The sequence below is a fragment of the Dermacentor variabilis genome, chromosome 2 (assembly GCF_050947875.1).
Source record: "Dermacentor variabilis isolate Ectoservices chromosome 2, ASM5094787v1, whole genome shotgun sequence".
Classification (NCBI taxonomy): Eukaryota; Metazoa; Arthropoda; class Arachnida; order Ixodida; family Ixodidae; genus Dermacentor; species Dermacentor variabilis.
The window spans coordinates 48633795-48652506 of record NC_134569.1 but is presented as its reverse complement, the minus strand read 5'-3'; the positions used below and the strand labels follow the sequence as shown (position 1 = coordinate 48652506).

Sequence of the window (18712 nt, the reverse complement as noted above, 5' to 3'; positions counted from 1 at the left end):
TAGTCGCCCGAGCATCGAGCGACACTATTTTTCTTGCGCAGAACTTCCGGTTCATCTCAAGAGACAACTGGGAACGAAATTCAAATTAAACCAGTAAAAAATAGAAAAATAAGAGAAAAAAATCGTACAGTACAAAATTCGTGCGTTTCATTATAGATATGACATCAGAGCATAAGTTCAGTTACAAGGTGTAGAAGACGGTTTTGGAAGACAACGCTTTCTGACCTTCACCGCACGTCGTAAGGCCAGGATTCATTCACGAAGAAGAAAATACCCTCCTTCAAATAGAATGCTAATTTTATTTGTCTTTAGTGCGAGAACAGCAAAATCCAGAAGTGTTGTTGTTGTTGTTGTTGAACTTACCCTTGGCTCTTAAACGCCTCCTTGCCGCTGCACAAAAACACAGGGCCGGAAGAATACAAATACGGAGATAAACATGCAGGTGCCGCCCATCGTCTGTCAGTCACAGGAACAGAAAAGCCATATCTCACCGGAAACAAAAGAACCAAGGCAAGCCAATGAAGCCTACAGAGCCAGCTGCAAAGCCCGCGTCTCAAACAGAGCAGCGAAACAAGGCTCTACGGGGAGAGCAAAGCGCCATCCCTAAGCGGATATCCAGGAACAGGCCTCCAAAAGCTCGTGCTATACTACGGCTGCCAGTCACGGGTCTCCGCTTGCCTGTCTGGCTGCCGCCTTGGCTGTCTACATCGAGCGTCACCTTTGGCACTACATTGGCTGTCTACAAAGGCGCGTTTGTATGGCATTCCTTTGATTTCTTTTTCTGTAAGACAGTTAGCCCCTGCTTCATGCCTGTTAGTGAACGCAGGAGGAAGACTTTTTGCACCGCGTCCCTAAACTTTTATCTCCCTGCGGCGTCTTTCTTTTCTCCCTACGCGAAAGTCTTATCCGGGCCATTTTTTTTTGCCGCAGTTGAATAATCCGACAAGACGGCGATCTCAGAGACAGACGTCTACCATTTCAAGAAAAACGAGCTCCACCGACACTCCCTCCTGGTACTCGCGCAAACAACGGGAACCGAAGCACAGCAATGGAAAACATGTTCGAATGCTGCGCACACCGCAGGAACCCAGCCACTTCTCCCTCTTATTTCTTTATTTTTTTCAGTAAAATAAACAAAGAAAAGGCCCACACGGTTATCCTATTTTCGTAATTTCTTTTCTCTTCGCTGCTTTTCTATATATTATGCCAGAAGATTTGCAGTTATGAGCTTTCAGTCAAGACTTATCGATAGGTTCGTGTTTACTGGCCTTCTTAGCTTGCGTTCGCTAAAACACTACGGATCGACTTTTTTTGTGTGGTTATTTTCGTGCTTAGATTGAATATTCTTTTCATTTTCGTGCTCCAGGACAAGCGGCGGTTTTCAAAGCGGCATGCTTCGGTTTAACGTGACACGAAAAACAGTCCGTGCGTGTGCCTTGCATGCTTCTCTTTCCTGGCGTCCCACATTCCTTTTACTCCCTGAGGTTTTCTGGTCAATGCCCGATTCTGAGCTGAGAACATGTGGCTAGTCATCGAACTCAAGTTTTCTTTGTTCCCAACGAAATGGGGATACACAAAGAAATACAATGTTGCTAGAGGCGATAAAAGAAAGCAATAAGCCAGCTTGCTCCGCTTGCAGACAGAATATGTCACTTCAGTTTTGTCTTTTGTGCGCCGAAGGCGATGGGGAAATGACTGAACGCAGGAGGGTAGCATAGGGTAGGGGTTATTAAAGCTTTTAATGTTCCTTTCATTGCAGTGTCGCTGTATATGTGTATGTGCATTTGAATTATGTTATGTTGACTGTTCTGTTCTGAAGATATGTAATAATGCATTTACACGATGTGTTCGCCACCCGCTGACTAGAGACTATTATTAGGTGACAGTATCATTTGTATTTTTCAGACCTTGTTCTGCAGTGCTGTGGAGTTGTTTAACTTGTATATTGTATGTACGATGTATTTTTTACGTCGTAATGTTACTGTGAAAGCGTTGTTTGACAAGTTCTCGTGGTTGTATGAGTAGGTTTATATGTGATCTTGAACCCTGTGTTGCAGGTTAGATCCATTCAAGAGCTAAGGAGTAACCGGAACCTCAAATTGTCCGTCAACATGTCCTTATATCATATCAACACAAAAGGAAAGAGTAGGGCGCACACGAGGCTGATAAGTATCCACAAACAAAGAACGATAACAACAGTGATTTATGAAATTGTCGAATTGCGTTCGACGCGCGTGTTGTAACGCTTAAGAAAGAGAAGGGAGCGGGACGAAATACCAAAAGGGCAGGTTAACCAGTGTACTGTCCGGCTGGTTAGCGAGTAATAAGGTGACGGGCTAAACGAAATATAATAATTCAGAGAATCGGGAGACACAACCTACCTCAATGTGACTGTCGACGTTAAGCGAATTAGAATTGAAGCACTGTAGCAACACGCCGCATTTCCACCGCCGAAACGCGTGTGCCGCCATGCTCCTCTCCCGCACTTCTCATTAAAAAGCGGCACTGCCGTAAGGTTTACGCGTGGTGCGTGTGCGAGTATCGGTGTAACCTATAGGACTATTTTTGTAAGTGTAGGGCGCCACATGTTCAGTGTCACGTGCCTAGTCACCCAAGTTAACGTCTGCGAGCTTCATTGAAAAGCAGCCTACCTATACCTACCTGCACGTATACCCATCGAACCAAGTCGGCGTCAGAGCGGTTCGTTGAAGCGTGGCGCAAACCCAGTGCCACAGACTAGTGCATCGTCCCTAGTGGCCCAAGGTGGCGTCAGAAATGTTCGATGAAGAGTGGTACGAAGGCACGCAGTAACGCATATGCATTGAACCAAGTTCGCCCAACGGTTGATTTCGAGTCATGTTGCCTCAGCGCATTTATAGCACGTTCGATTCATTCATCCATGGATAACTCGGTGACCAAGGCTGCCAGGAAAATGGTTAGGGGCATAGATATGGAGATATGGAGATAGACAGTAAGCCCCCGAAAAGTGCATCAAGTATTCTAAGAACGTTAATCGCACAAATAGGTGGAGACAATATACAAAAACAGGTCGAGAAAGCGCGCGACAACAGTTATAGCCTGTTACGCAGTCCGCATTATAGAGAGATATGCCTTAATAGACCTTGAAGTGGTCGGCTTTTCTACTAGCTCTTGTCATCGACGGGATGAAGTAAAGCGAAAGAAGTCGGGTATTCCTAATAGAAGAAAAAAGAAGCGCAAAATTAATTAATCCTACTTCTTCGAATACGTACGTTATGGGCAGGATTTTTCCGGTTGCCACTACAGTGTTTATTATTGTTGTTTTCATCGTCGTCGTCATCACAGCCAGTATTCTTTCAGCGCAGGCAAGACACAGAGCTGGAAGGTTACATTCAAGCGCCTGAACGTGAGCGCCGGTACAAGGATGAGTCAGTTCTGGCACACCGTAGTGCAAGTATAATATATTGCTCAAACTGGCGCAGAATGGAACACGCGAAGGAAGCACCAAGAACTAAAGAAACGGCCATAACAGGATTTACGGTGTTGGCGCCGTGGGAACCAATTCATCACTGCATGGCCTTGCACTGTTGCTCTACTAGACATTGCGAACGAAGTCTCCGCACCAGTGAGCGAGATTTATGGTCTCGTTCACTGACACACCAGCATTTTTCATTAAAAATGCAGGTGTTCGCCTGAATCCTCCTTTCAGTTTTGCTGCGAGTGTGATACGCGGAAGAGGTGCGAGTAAGCAGAGCAGGGATGCACGTGACCGACATAAATATGGCTACATTATGTGCGCTTTTCTGCCGCGTGATTTCTCCTTTCTATTTTCATGCTTCATATCCAATACAAACGAAGGTTCGCAATCTCGCGTCATTTTCCTTAAGTTTCATGTCATACTCAGCGCACTGTATCTAGCCATCCCTCTGCTTGTGCTTTAAGGATTTGGGAAGAAGAATACGAGGCTAGCGAACTCCAATGTTCATAATATTGACTCTTGAAAGCATGAGAAAGTAGTTAATTATCTGGTGCAGAACACAAGCACACGCACACACACACACACACACAATAATGCAGGTCCTATGCATGTGCTGGGATCTTTGTGAAGGGTAGTTTTTCGCGAAGCGGTTGCTTAAATGATGTAAAGCTAAATGCCTCGCGCACAATTGTCTTTACGGTCCACTGTGCAACACGTGAATCGTACAATGTGTAGGTTCATGCGCCGTACTCGTCACAACTTTAATGTTATGCACTGTTTATCCGCTACACCGTTCGCAATATAAGCAGGGATGCAAACAGTAGTTCACGCGGGTGCACGCCGTGAGACATCGACGTGATGACGTCACCCGCACAAAGTTGAATTTTTGCGAGGGAAGAGTAGGGGGTAAGAACTGGCGTATGGTGAGACAAGCACGACGCGAACAACAAGGGTAAGGTTGACCAATGTTTTTTTCCCATTTTATTCCTGCGTCCATGGCCTAAAAGAAGATGAAGCGCACGCACATGGTTCCGCACGAATGTGTTGTCGTGCCACGTGCTACGCGACGAGAGGTGCACACCTATACTCGCCAAAGCTGAAGCAACCGTGGTCAGGAAAGTCTGGGAGGGTTCGTTAAGAAAGCATCGCTTTATAACAAGAGCGTACGAACGAATAGAAGTGATGCATAGAAGTAAATAGCGCATAAGCATTGCGTAAAGCTTGAATTCTTGCTGCCTAGATAATGGACTGTGACCCTCGTAAATAGTATACGAGAGTAACGTCGAGGCGCGTTTTCCTTGTTGTGCCACGTACCTTTGTGTAGTGCTGGTGTGGTGCGTCCAGTGCGCACAATTGTTGACATGTGTTCGCACTCAGTATTCGCCGTAATTGTGTTTACTACAGTCGTCCTAATTAGGACAACCGCAGAGCAAAATATGTTCTTCTGTGTTCCATCGTTACAACTGTCCTGCGCCAAACGAGCGAATTTTCGTCTGAGTAAACCATAATCACTGCATACGCTCTCTAGTCACCCACTACTATGTTCTTATCTCTTGTTCATTCTGCTATTCTGGGAGGCCGCTGGTTGTACGTTCTACGCGTACGATGAGAATAATATATTGAAATGATGGCTCGAGGCCTTCTTTGAGGAAATACGGAAGGGGCAGGGGGATGGTACTACGGCCTACGAATACCTCACACCTAAATTTCCGTAGTGAGTTGTTTTGGGATAGGGAGATGTTTAGTATGTGCAGTACAGCGTTTCTTCCTGCTACCACCACCCTGTCGTAGTCGTTGTCGTCGTCGTTGTCATTGTCGGCGGTGTCGTCGTCGTCATCATTGTTGTTGTCGTTATCATTGTTGGCGGTGTCGTCGTCGTCGTCGCTGTCCTTGTCGGCGTCTTTGTTGTTGTCATTATCGTCGTCGTCGTCGTCGTCGTCGTCGTCGTCGTCGACGTCGTCGTCGTCGTCGTCGTCGTCGTCGTCGTCGTCGTCGTCGTCGTCGTCGTCGTCGTCGTCGTCGTTGTTGTTGTTGTTGTTGTTTCAAAGCACGCCGCCGTCTTGTGCTTGCCTGTGCCACGGAACGGTCTGAGTCCTACAAGTCCCCAAAAAAGGCCGACTTTAAGATTCGGGTTACCGTCCTTGCAAACGCACAACGTTTCATTTGCGACAGTGATTACGGGTGTTCGGGTTCCTTGCTGCACTACGGTCGCCAGCTCCATAACACGGGGATGTCGTTCTTCATTGCTCGTCTTGCCCCATTCTTAGCTATAATCAATTGTGTCTCACTGACTATTCCTCTGTACACAACTGCCATCATTAGAATCGGCTGCCAGGATTGTCTCAGTGGTGTTTCTTGAGAGAGCGCTCTCTTTAAATGCTCCTTTTCAGAGCATTGCTGCAGAACGGATGGGTGAAACGAAGATTAATCTAAAATGGAGATTTACTTGGCCATCGTGGATGACTATCCGTAGCTGGTTGAGCGCTGTCCGAAATGGCGCTACGTTTAGCGTTGTCATTACCGGCGTCTCTGTTAGCACCATTACGAGGGTGAAGTGAGTTTCTATGTATTTACAGTAAGTCGTGGTCCTTGAGAAATTACACGCAAAATATCTCATGACGAGCCAATTATCGCGTATTCTTCGTTTGTTCTCCGACAGATCTGGCTACCAGTAACTTATTTGAAGCGTACGATTATTTGTTTCTTAATTCCGCGCCGTCCTCGTATTCGTTAAAGTGGGTTTTCTCTTTATTTCATTCTTGCTTTCTTTATTCATTTATTTTGTATTCTGCAGGAAGCTTCAGTAGCTTATGCGTGCGCAGATAGTAGACGAAGCTTTGACCACAAAAGGGACTATGCGGATCCCACGCACTGTGGGAATCTATGTAAGGGAAGCTTTCTGTGCTGTTTGCTTTGAGTGACGACAATTAGCGGTGATGTTGACGGCGAATGTTTAATTTCTTCAACGTTCAGTTCAATACGAAACTGGTGAATTGATATTAAATATTACCTTGCGTGCACCACTGCTGTTTGTCTACGTAGTACATGGAACACACAAGGAGGCGTGTTTGCTTGAGGCGTTGCGCGAGCGGCTTTAACTCAAGTATACTGTCCGCACACGTCTCTACACCTTCTTTCTCCCTTTTCTCTCTTCCCCTTCTCCCTTCCCCCAGCGTAAGGTAGCCAATCAGACCCTTGACTGAATAATATCCCTGCCTTCCTATATTCTCTCTCTCTCTCTCTCTCTCTCTCTCTCTCTCTCTCTCTCTCTCTCTCTCTCTCTCTCTCTCTCTGTTGTGTGCCATTGTCATTGCCTCACATGGCACATCGCGTTGCGGCAGAAGTGTTGGCAGAATTATGGGGCTGTACGTGCCAAAACCACAATCGGATTATGAGGCGCGCCGTAGTGGTGGACTCCGGATTAATTTTGAGACCCTGGTGCTGTAGGTTTCGGGGGTCGTGGTCTAGGAGTCTGGCGTCCAACGGAGGGCCACTCTCTAGCCTACGCAGTCGGTGCGCCTCGTAACGGGTAGCTGGCCTACGCTACCGGAGCGTCACACGGAGGCTAAGCGAGCCCACGCGACCTCCGAGCATTCTTCACGAGGGTTGCTTCTTTAGTCATGATTACGAGGTTGAGAGGATGAAGAAACGGAACAGGGGGTTTATTTACATAAGCGAGGCAAACTTGTTTACAGAACAAAGGATACTCATACTGGCCAGAGCACGGAGCGCAGCACATCGTCCTCGTAGCGTGAGCTACAGGTCAGAGCAGACTACATCTTTCTCGGAGAGCACACCAGAGCAGCCGAAAAAGTCCATATTTAGAACAGTCGTCTTCCCTAGGTGACTGGACTAGGGAATCTGATGACTGTGTCTCGGCCATTCGTAATCGTCGAATCGTTCGCAAAATCCCACCCATGACACCGCACCATTCCGCCGGACTCCGCCTCCAATGATGCCCGATCGCTCCCGCATGCAAGGCAACCACGTGCCAATTTGGGAACCTGAAGTTGACGCAGTTCCCACGGAAGTCCTCGACGTTGGCCCCTTGCATCAATTAGTCGGCTATCCGGGACGGTCGGCTTGTCCGGGTCAGGAGACTTGCCTTCGCGCTCGTTACCGCTTCCACGGAGGGCGGCGGTTGTTGTCACCTCGGAGTGAACTACTTTGTTTGCGCATGTCGATCTTCGTTGACGTCTAGACGATGCTGGTGGGACGTATTGTTAATCTATAGCAGTAGCGTTTCCCTGCCTTTTCCCTTGCCTTTTCCCTTTCCCGCCCCTCCCGCTTGTATGGGGATCGCGAGACTACGCCAGTTCTACCAATTCTCTGCCTCTTCTCCCTGCCCCCTTTCTACCATTATATCTGCCTCTCCTCAGAGCTTGCACGTCATTAGACGGGTGAGCGCTGCAATTCCTGCAATACTTTTACAGCTGTCATTACAGCTGTAAAACGCCCAAGGAGCTCGACAGGAAATTGTGCACATGCGATGGGATGGAAAGGTTCAAACGAGACGCTGCTTTCATATGTATACACGTTCTGAACCACCTTCCGACGAGGCGTGGAGTAGTCTAAGGAAGAGGCAAAGAAAGCTTCGCTTCAAAAGCGAATAACCACAGCGTACCTCGAAAACAGAGTTTAAGTTTTCCAACATTAACGAACCGCCTGCTCATAACGACAGGCTCTTTCGCAATAAATTTTCGCAGTTTTCGTCGTTCTTTCCACAGTAGAGGCAGCATCGCCAGGCTATGCCTGTGTGGTAGCTGCTCTTGTTTGTACTCAAGCGAGCTGCCGTTAAATAAATCCTACTTTTCAGTACCAGCTGCACGGCGCTCCTAGTTCACGGGGGCGCTAGAGCGCTCACCGTATAATGACCAACGAACATCCGCGCAATGCGAAAAGGTGCTAGGCGCCGAGCGCGCCAGCAAGCAACGAGCCGGCCGACAATGCAGCTAGCAGAGATTAGAGAACGGCGTGTTGTGCCTGGCCGCTGGGGGCCTCCAGGTCTCACTCTCCATCTCTTCCCTCACTCGCGTGCTGCTAGGTTTTAATCGCGCGGCAGGCTCGCCGAGAGCGAGGAGCAAATTGAGGAGAGGCCGGGAAAACAATACTCGCGGGACCAGCGCTTCGCGCGCACTACCACTACTTCGCCCCCGTACGGGACCACGCCACGCCGGGCCGCTAATTCTGACAGCGCGCGCATTCTTCGCGAAGCGCCGCCGGCGCTGCTTACAGCGGCCAGGGAAGGTGGTGGCGATGGCTTCACTGCAGCGCTCCAGCGTCGACACAAAACAAACAAGTTTCCTGGTCTCCAGACGCCGAGCAAGATCTGCCAGCGAGAAGGAGGGGACCGCAGAGCGCATCGTTCAGCCGTGGCGAGCGCTGGCGCGGACATCGAGTTGAGCAGGAAGCTGACGGCGTAGACAGCGGAAAAAAGATGGCGCCGCAGAGGAAGGGAACGAGAGCAGAGGGTAGGCGGCGAGGACGGTAAGAAGGGTGTGAGTGAGATTGCAGAGTGGGCGGGAAGGAAAGAGAAAGGGGAGAGGCGACCCGACAACGCGCGGGCCCGGGGCATGACGGCCTAAATCTCTCCCCTCCGGTCTGTGGGAGGCCGTGCTGGCATTGCCGCCAGCCGGTGATGGAGTTAGTGGATGGGGCTGGCTCGCGGAACAAGGAGAGAAGTGCGCGTTGCTGAGCCAGGCTGTGCTCGGCAGCAACGTTGAGAAAAGCTCAGAGAGCTAGCCTTCTTGTTCGCCTTCTTCGTCTTGGTGTTCCACAAGGGGGAGTTCTCAGTCCAACTCTTTTCAATGTTGCATTGATTGGCCTTGCATCCGAACTTCCTAGCACGGTAAAGATTAGCACATATGCCGACGACATATGCATATGGGCATCTGGAGCCACCCGTCCCCAAATGCGTGCTAGGCTTCAACGTGCAGTGACAATCACAGCTAAGTATCTTCGGCGTCAAGGTCTCCGACTCTCAACTGAAAAATGTTCTGTGATTACGTTCACGCGACAACGAATGACCAGGTATCCGATCATTGTTGACGGCGTAGCGATACCTACGGTTACACACCACAGATTCCTTGGCTTAGTCATAGACCGGGGATTATCTTGGTCAAGACACGTCGCCGCACTGAAGTCAAAGCTGAAGACTTTTGTTCACGTCCTTCGCGTCGTGGCAGCAACAAGATGGGGCCCCTCGGAGTCGTCATTACTCCAATTGTACCGAGCCCTATTCGTAGGGTATATACGGTACAGCATGCCGGCGCTCTCAAGCATGGGACTTAGTTGTGTGCGCGCGCTCGAGAGCATTCAAGCTCAGGCATTGCGCACATGTTTGGGCCTCCCACGATGCACGTCAACCAATGGAACAATAGCGGAAGCTCGTGCTTGTCCTATTCGGGTGTACTTGCTCTGCGAGCCTCTTCGAATGTACCTCCGCGTGTTGACCCGACACAGGCACCATCCTCTGTCATCGCTCCCTACCACACACCCAGGTTCCAGCTTTTCAATGACTATATCGCGGCATCAGAGTGTTTTGCCGTCGAGATTCTCTCCCGCCTGTATTCCGAGAACACCCCCGTGGGTTCTGCCTAAACCTGTCGTTACATTGCAGATCCCTGGAATTACTAAAAAGTCTTTCGTTGCATCTATTGGCCTCAGGCAACTCACCTTGTTGCACATTTCTACAGAGTACGGAGATACTGTACATGTGTATACCGATGGCTCTGTCACACCATATGCCTCCACTGCAGCCTTCGTCATTCCACATATGATCATCGCTCGCCGGTTTAAACTAGACCATAGCTCAACATCAACTGCCGCAGAACTTGTTGCTATCCGGGAAGCACTTCGATTTCTCTCCGAGGAGCGTCCTCACGCATGGACGATATTCTGCGATTGCAAGCCAGCTCTGCAAACGATTGACTGTGTCCTCAGACGGGGCCCGTATCATTCTATGGCTATAGAAATTACAGAGTATCTCGACCACGCAACTAGAAATGGCCACAATGTCACCTTTCAGTGGATACCGTCACACTGTGGCGTGATAGGGAACGAACAGGCAGACGCTGAAGCAAAAACTGCTTTAGATAATGCTTGTGAAGTACGCATTCCGTTCTCACGAACAGACACAAACGCCCTACTTCGTCGCGTAAACCACAACTCTACGTTGGAACACTGGGCCCAACCTGATCGACGACACAAGCGATTACACAAATGGGACCAAGAAATGCGATTTCGTATGCCTCAAAAGTTCAATAGAAACCACACGAGCATGGTGCACCGGATTCGCCTTGGTGTCGCATTCACCAACCGTTATAGAAATATGATAGGTGCCAGTGATACTAGCCCAAACTGTGAATGCTGTGAGGTGCCAGAAACACTTGAACATATATTTTGCGTGTGTCCCGCGTACGCGCAAGAACGACAGCAACTTGTCTCTTCCATAGCAAACATCCATGAGAGACCGCTATCGGACGAGTTTCTTTTAGGACCTTGGCCTAATGCAACCAGCGCAGCCCTGGTCACAAGAGCCGCTGTAGCTTTTCTCCAAGCCACTGGGCTGGACGCACGCCTTTAGAGATACCACAACTCTGTGAATTTGTATATACGCATCTCTTCCTTATACCATCATCATTCATCAGCCCTTTCCCTCCCCGTCCCTTTTCCCCAGAGTAGAGTAGCAGGCCAGAGCAAGTTATAGCTCAGGCCGACCTCTCTGCCTTTCTGTAAATAAATTTCTCTCTCTCTCTCTTCGTCTTGGTTCCGCCTCGCTCGCTACGCGCGGATTTGTGCCGGCGATAAATATAAGACATCTTGCCGAGACGCCGGCGCGTGCTGGGGCAGTGGAATATTTTTCGAGCTGATAAGAGGAGTTAAGAGGCCCAGAGCGTCTTTCAATCGCTTTCTTGTCATGTTATACATGGACTGCTGTGAAGAGATTTCAAGTGTATTATTTTGCGTGTTTCATTTCAAACCACCGCAATCTGAGAAGTCAGTCGAGAGTAAGGCACGCTCCGGAAGTTAAGGTGTGTTGACGCTTTTGAAGCGAGTTACGCGCTGTCATTTTATTTACGGCCGACGTGCCCACAAAGGCATTTTCCTTTCCTGCCGGTTCGTTTTTCACAAAGGTGTTTCAACAAAAGTGAGTCCTTGCTGCCACTTAGAAACTACCGCTTAGTCTCAAGGTTGATCACGAAAGCAGAACCAGCGTGAGAAAAGTACGACTGCGCAGTCACCGCTTCGCTTGTGCCTTACGCATATGTGCGCGTTTGCATACTTTTGTGTTTGGGCGTGTGCGTGCCTCTCGCTCGCTCTCTCCTGTTCTTTTTTTTTTTTTCATTCGGGCGCGCACTTTTTTGCTTCTCATCAAGAATCTCTAACATGCGTGCGTGCGTGCGTGCGTGCGTGTTTTTTTATAGATGTCTGCGGCGAATGTCATTTGTTGCAGAAACTATTTTCGTGCGCATGTGGGAGAGAAATCGAGCACGTCAGTGCAATTGTGTGCTTGTGCCCGTATCAGCATTCGTTCAAACACATATGTGTCCATGTCTCTGCATCTGCGTAGCACATACAGAACACAATCATGCATGATTTGAGCTTCTAAATCTTCGCCTTGCAAATGGTGAAGGTGAATGCGCTTATGCGGTTAGCTGGCGTAAGCCTTCCGTAGAAGGGAGCGGCGGGGGGAATTTTATTGCGATAACAATTATATCGACACTCCAAGCGCACGCGATGAGAGATAGAGAGATAGAGAGAGAGAGAGATGAAAAGGAAAGGCAGGAAGGTTAACCAGATATTAATCTCCGGTTTGCTACCCTACACTGTGCGTCGCTGTGAGGTTCCGTATAAGGTTAAAGGGCGATAACACCGTCACCGCGCGCCCTACGCTGTATGCGTGAGTGAAAGCGTGCGATAGGAGCCGACTGTCGCGGCTCTATCTCGCCCGTGCGAAAGGGACCAATGCGATGAGGAAGCGTGCCTTCTCTCGCGCGCGAGGCACCCAACTTTGAGAGGCGCCGTGTGTAGGGGTGGGCGATCTGCGTTGGGGGCAGAGTCTAGGCACGTCGGCGGTTCGTAGCTTTGTAGATGCTGTGTGTCCTCCGCGCTCGCTTTGCGTTGAAGCGATAGACAGCACGAATGTCACTTCGCTCGCTGCTGCTGCCGCGTTTCCGCACGCCCGCGTTTTGACAGCAAGTGTCCGCAGCCATCGAGTGTGATGTGTTCATGTTTGGTGTGCGCACTCATACCATGCTTACTAATTTAGTTAGCAAGGGACCGTTTACAAGTTGATGCAGCCGATAAAAGTACTATCCTTACTTCGTATGGCTGTCTGCAAATTTGCTATCGCAATCGACGCTCCGCCTTTCGGTCGAAACTGCGTCTTTTTTATGTGATCACGGTGGAGAAGTTGGCGCCAGTTGCATACCTCTGGCTTGCTGCTTTATATTGTTACGTAGGAAGACACTGACGAAAAGCTATTTACAAGTATATTTACAAGGCAATACGCTGCGCTTGGCCAAGAGGCAACAGCCCGCGCTAGCTTCTAATCGTAGTCGTCGTCTTCACACTGCTCTCCTTTCGTGATCGCATAATGGAAGAGCCATAAGAGGCATAATGGAACGAGATAGGCAAGGTTTGGAACAGGAGAGGTAAAAAGGGTATGGGGAGGTGTGTGAGAGGTTGTATCCAACTGTCACTTTTGCTGTCGTTTTTTATTTATAGTACTCCAGTATACACTATACAGCCATGGCATCAGCACCTCTGAACCACGCTCACACAACTGTTGGCTTACATCATTAAACTGACAGAAATGATTTTCCTTCTCAGTGCATGCCGTTACAGCACTACGTTATGCGCAGCGAAGAGCACTGTATACGTGGCTGGTATTCCTCAGGTATGTTTTCCAATTGCATTCTTATATATGCCATAATTATCGTTCCCACTGCCTCTTCTACTGTCCAACTGCTCGGCAATCGGGTTCCTATGCTACCCCTTCCTTTTCCATCAGCACCTAGCTCGACTGGCTTGGCGCTGAAGGGGAAAAAGAACAGCATCGAATTGCCGCCCAGGCGGTCGCTACGCTTGGCCAGTAATTTCGGGCTGAATAAATGTCTTATACTGCTGCTACCACTGCTACCGTCCAGTGAACCACACCTTCGGTTTGTTTTAGCACTAAACGCGCCAGCTTTACCATAACTGCCACCGCATTAAGATACGAAGATTCTTTACATGGAACTGTTTTCCCGCGCCTAAGGAAAGCACGTTTCTTTTTTCTTTCACCAAATGTGAGAAAAGGTTATTCTTAGACGGTTTTCAATAATCAACAAATAATCAAACTGTTAAGAATAAGCAAGAGAAAAATTTTCACGTTTGTCATGCAATGAGGATGAAGTTTACGAAACTCTAGAGTAGAGCTTCGCTTATCTTTTACACCAACTGTATCAGGAATTTACTGCTGATATTATTTTTACATTGTGAAATTTGCTGAAAGGAGTCGATTTGTGTTATTTGCGGCTTAGTTCTGACGTCTTAGGTATCATCCATCACAAGAAAACAAGTAATGAGACACGTCCCCGCGACCGCGACTGAGCTTTCACCTTACTTTCTTCTAAGCGTGCGCCCAAACCTTTCTTTACTGTTTCCGTACGCAGAAGCCAATGTACATAGGCGTGTCTTACCTTTCTCCACTAAGCAGACGAGACTCAGCGACTCCCCAACCATGAACGGTCCTATGGTGCCTTCAACCGCTGTGCCTGCTGACGTCATGATGATAGGCACACTGGGGGCCACTGAAAGAGAAAGGGGGCATGTAAGCACGTCACTTATTATGCCCCTTAGGGTGTAATATCCTGGGCATGCGTTCACAGAAACTTCTTACGCTATATTTTGCAAAAGCGAACGCCGGCTAATCGGGTTGTCGTTAATGAAAGTGGGCTTCCAATTCCAAACAGCACTTGCGAATGAAAAGGTTCGTTATTTCGGCCCCTAAAGGGCTGAATTCACTACGATTTTTTTACCCGCCGTAGTTGCTCAGTGGCTATGTTGTTGGGCTGCTGAGCACGAGGTCACGGGATCGAATCCCGGCCACGGCGGCCGCATTTCGATGGCGGCGAAATGCGAAAACACCCGTGTGCTTAGATTTAGGTGCACGTTAAAGAACCCCAGGTGGTCAAAATTTGCGGAGTCCTCCAGGCGTGCCTCATAATCAGAAAGTGGTTTTGGCACGTAAAACACCAAATATTATTATCACTACGATTTTCTTAAGAAAGTGTTATTTCCCAACGGCCAACCGCCTTCGGTATTAGTATGTCCGACATCCTAATTAGCTGGCTTCGGCTCTTGCGGACGTAAAGAGCGTAAAAACGTTTATTGCGATAGCGACTGTACGGACGCTCGGGGTGCGTTCGCACCGTCATCGTCGCCGCCCTGCTGTTCAGGGTGCGACGATGACCCGACCGCTCTTTGTTGCACGGCCGAGCGCATACGCCACCAGCGCACCGTGTGCTGGAAGTCACGTGATCGGCAGCGAGTACCAGGATGAGCAGGTGACGATGAAGCGAGAAGGCCGGTGGCTTAATGTGCGTTGTATTCTGACAAAAACTACGAGAGCCTCCTGTTCGTTCTTTCTTTGTTTTTCTTTTTTTCTCGGCGAAGTTGTTTACCTGGCGTACCTGCATAAATGAGCCGTATGCGCGGTCTAGTAGGGGGGGGGGGGGCACACTCTAAAAAAATTCACGCTTAGTCTGTGAGTTTAAGCGTGACGCGCATGTGAATGAGGCGTGGCGTGGTGGCATTCGTTCACGTAAGCGCGAGGACAAGACTGCGTGCCATGGTTCGGTCTTGTGCGAGCGTGAGCGAGCCGCGTACATGTGAGAAACGCAAATCACACGCTTAACATCCCGAGTGAGCGCTCGCGCGGGAACTGTCCAACACGCATATAAAAATCCAAATACGGGAACCCTCATATATCACGTGATCCGCACGGAGCGTGGGCGATGGAGAACAACGCTGTGCGCCTTCTCACCGCCCTGCGGAGAATACGAAACTTTTCTTGGGGAGGCTTATGAAGGCCGTGGTGTTTTAAAGACTGCTCTCAGCCATTTTTTTAGTGTGGATTCTCCGGCGGACTATCGCGACGTTCGTTCGTTGCAGCACAGAGCTTTCGGTCTAATTGTCATAGTTGATGTGCATGGCCAAGTTCATTTCTACAGACATCTTTGGCGTACAAAACGCGGATGGTGCAAGCATACAGAGCGCGACTGTGCCGAATTTGCGAGAGAAAATCCACCGAGGTCTGGCGCATCAGGAACAGAATTTCTGCATGGATGGTGTATACATCGCGGCCACTGATCTGCCACCAATGGACGACTGGAATATATAGGTACGAACATAGGTCATGGTTCGCTTTTATTAAATGGCGGCCAACTGGCTTATATGTAGTGATTTCCGGTGTCTGGTTGTATCGTATGTGGTAGAAAATTTGCCTAATGGTTCATTTTAATGGTAAACGAGATCCTTTTATGCAAGCAGTAGCTTTTATCGAAATAAAAAGTAGTCAGCCTCGTGATTTTTCAGCACATTTCAACGCCAGACTATTGAATGTCTCTGAATTGTTCTCTTTATTGTGCTCAAGTACCAAATCCTCACGATTATAAGACGAAGTCATTTAGAAATTTCCGAAGGCTGCTCGAATTATATTCTGGTTCATGACGCGAATATAATGTCGTCTCGTTTTTTTTTTAATTTTATATTCGCCAGCTCACCGTTCTCTCTGTGCCTGATGGCACTTGGCCTTGGGCAAGGGGGGCGAGCTAGGTCTTGCCACTGTGCATTTTTGCCGCGTTTCTTATGATTTTGAACGCTGTTATTGGCGAATAAATGTGGTTACGGCGTATTATTCATAACGTTGAGCAAGATGATCGGCGCTGTTGTCAGGTGCGGCAAGCGAGTGGTCTTCGGGGTCACGCGGCGTGCCACCGCGCAATCTAAGAAAGCCTTTGCCGTGTTCGATTATATCGAAGGCCCCTGCGAAAGACCTCTATGTAATAACCTTGTTGAGTGTCACAGGGGACTACAGTATTCTAGATGACAGTGACAAAGGCCTCGGCTCTCGTCCTTTCACTTCATTTTGCGGCGGTAGTTCGCAGCTACGACGAGTGAAGCTCTGAGGGCATCCGCTTTAAGCGTGTTTTCCTGTTCTCTGCGGCATAAGGTCGCGTTATAAGCGTACAATGTTTTTCTCCTTTCCCTCCTAGTCCAAAGGTCCCCCTTCACCTTATATTTGTGCTTGCGGAACCTGCCGGCTGCGTCTGCTGTCGTCTTCCCTCAATACGACGGTGCGCCAGCTATGGCGGGAAAACACGGGCATGTGCGCCGCGGTAGCATCCGCGGTGTGCAAGAACTGGATTGGACATTGCAGACATGGATCACTCCTACAGTTGAAACTCCAGCAAAAATGGGAAAAGTGGGAAGGCTATACGCATCGTGCCCACGGCCGAAGAACAAGCCGAGTACGAGGAGAGGCGTCGACAGCAGAGACGTGCCCATAACCAACGAAAACGCGCCCGTGTGAAACCGCATAATCCGACCAGCGACTTTGAGTCCGGAGAACGCCAGCAAGAGCAGATGCGACCCGCCGTGGTTGCCGAGTGGCTATGGTGTTGGGCTGCTGAGCACGAGGTCGCGGGATCGAATCCCGGCCACGGCGGCCGCGTTTCCATGGGGGCGAAAATTCCCGTGTACTTAGATTTAGGTGCACGTTAAAGAACCCCAGGTGTTCGAAATTTCCGTAGTCCTCCGCTATGGCGTGCCTCATAATCAAAAAGTGGTTTTGGCACCTAAAACCCCATAAGTTAATTTAAGAGCGGCTGCGATAGTCTAATCGTCGCCGTCGAGCGCAAGCTGCCGATGAAGATCGCGCACTGGAGGCCGCTCGTAAGCGTCAAGCTAGGTCGTTCGAGTCTGCGTCCAAGTGGCAGAAGCGCGCGTAGTCACCTCCTTCGAGTTTTCACCGGGGCGAATTCCAAATTCAAGATAACGTTTCTGGACGCAGAGTTTGGCCATACTTGCTCGGTCTGTGATCGACAGTTTCGCTGGCAAAGCTGCCGCTATATGAATGGTTCAGTCAGAATTTTCTTTTTCATTTCAGTTCAGTTCAGTTTTATTGTTTCCTTGTATAAAAAAAAAACAAGAGGATGTTGGGCCTAAAAGCAATATGCCTGACAGAGGACCCAACGCCCTCGTACACAGAGAGGCACTGAAAAATTTTAACTCTGGAGAAAGTTACAACTACAGTGGAACAATATGGATCAAGTGAATACAAGAAATGAAATGGGTAATACAGTACATGCAGTAGAATTTGCATTGCCTAACTACGATAACATAACATCCAGTAACGTTCATAATAAAATAGAAAAAAAAGTTAAAACAATTTAGATATAACATGAAAAAACGCCACAACTGTGTGCGTGTGTATCCCACAGCCGTCATTGTGTGCAGGTGTATCGTTGTGATGTTATTTTTATCTTTCTTTTTTTTTTGTAAGTACGAGCACTGGGCCCCTATATACATAGACTCGCACAAGAAGTTATTGCTCTATCAAACTGCGCGTCAGTGCAAGCGCCAGCCGGTAGTGATGTCGGACATATTTCATTAGCGATGGTGACCGGCCAATCGCAGCCAGCCCTCACACGAACACAAATATTTGTGGGTTCAGCCCAGGCTACCGCGATCTTCTTCCGTACTGTGGCGGTGTGGTTATTTCATTCAAATTATTTCTCATATCGCGATTCCCAAGTTGTCTTATCAACGTTTCGCCAGCGTTATCAACAGCATATCGGCTGATAATAAGAAATAAACTAAATCGAGCGAGACGAATTCTTACAGTATACCGGCCCTGACAACTCCACGGAAACGCAACTAAAATGCTGGGCCCGTACATTGTAGGTATTCATTCCACTATCTTCTGTTACGTTCTCATATCCTCAAGCGCATTCCTGCCAATTCTGGCGATAGCTTGGCGGAACGTCGCTCAGACCACTGTCGAAGCGCAAAAAGAAGCTAAATTGAAATAGAGTCGTTACGTTATCACTGGTGCACACGTTAATGCCACCCCGAGCTTTTATTTCTGCGTCAGTGTTGGGCTCCAGCCTGCGTCGCTTTTCTTTCTGCGTCACTGTTGGGCGCCTTTCATGTGTCTGTACTATAGACAACCTGTCTTGAATCGTGAAGTTGCAACCGCTAAAAGCA

The 18712-nt window shown here is 48.8% G+C and overlaps 1 protein-coding gene across 1 annotated transcript in view; it reads right to left on the bottom strand.

The window, feature by feature from the left end:
• Positions 1–18712, bottom strand: part of LOC142571804 (hemicentin-2-like) — a 309978-nt gene that overhangs the window by 176562 nt on the left and 114704 nt on the right. The window contains exon 3 of the mRNA XM_075680429.1: positions 14143–14253. Within this exon, the coding sequence (XP_075536544.1) occupies positions 14143–14253 (111 nt within the window). The remainder of the gene's footprint in view (positions 1–14142; positions 14254–18712) is intronic.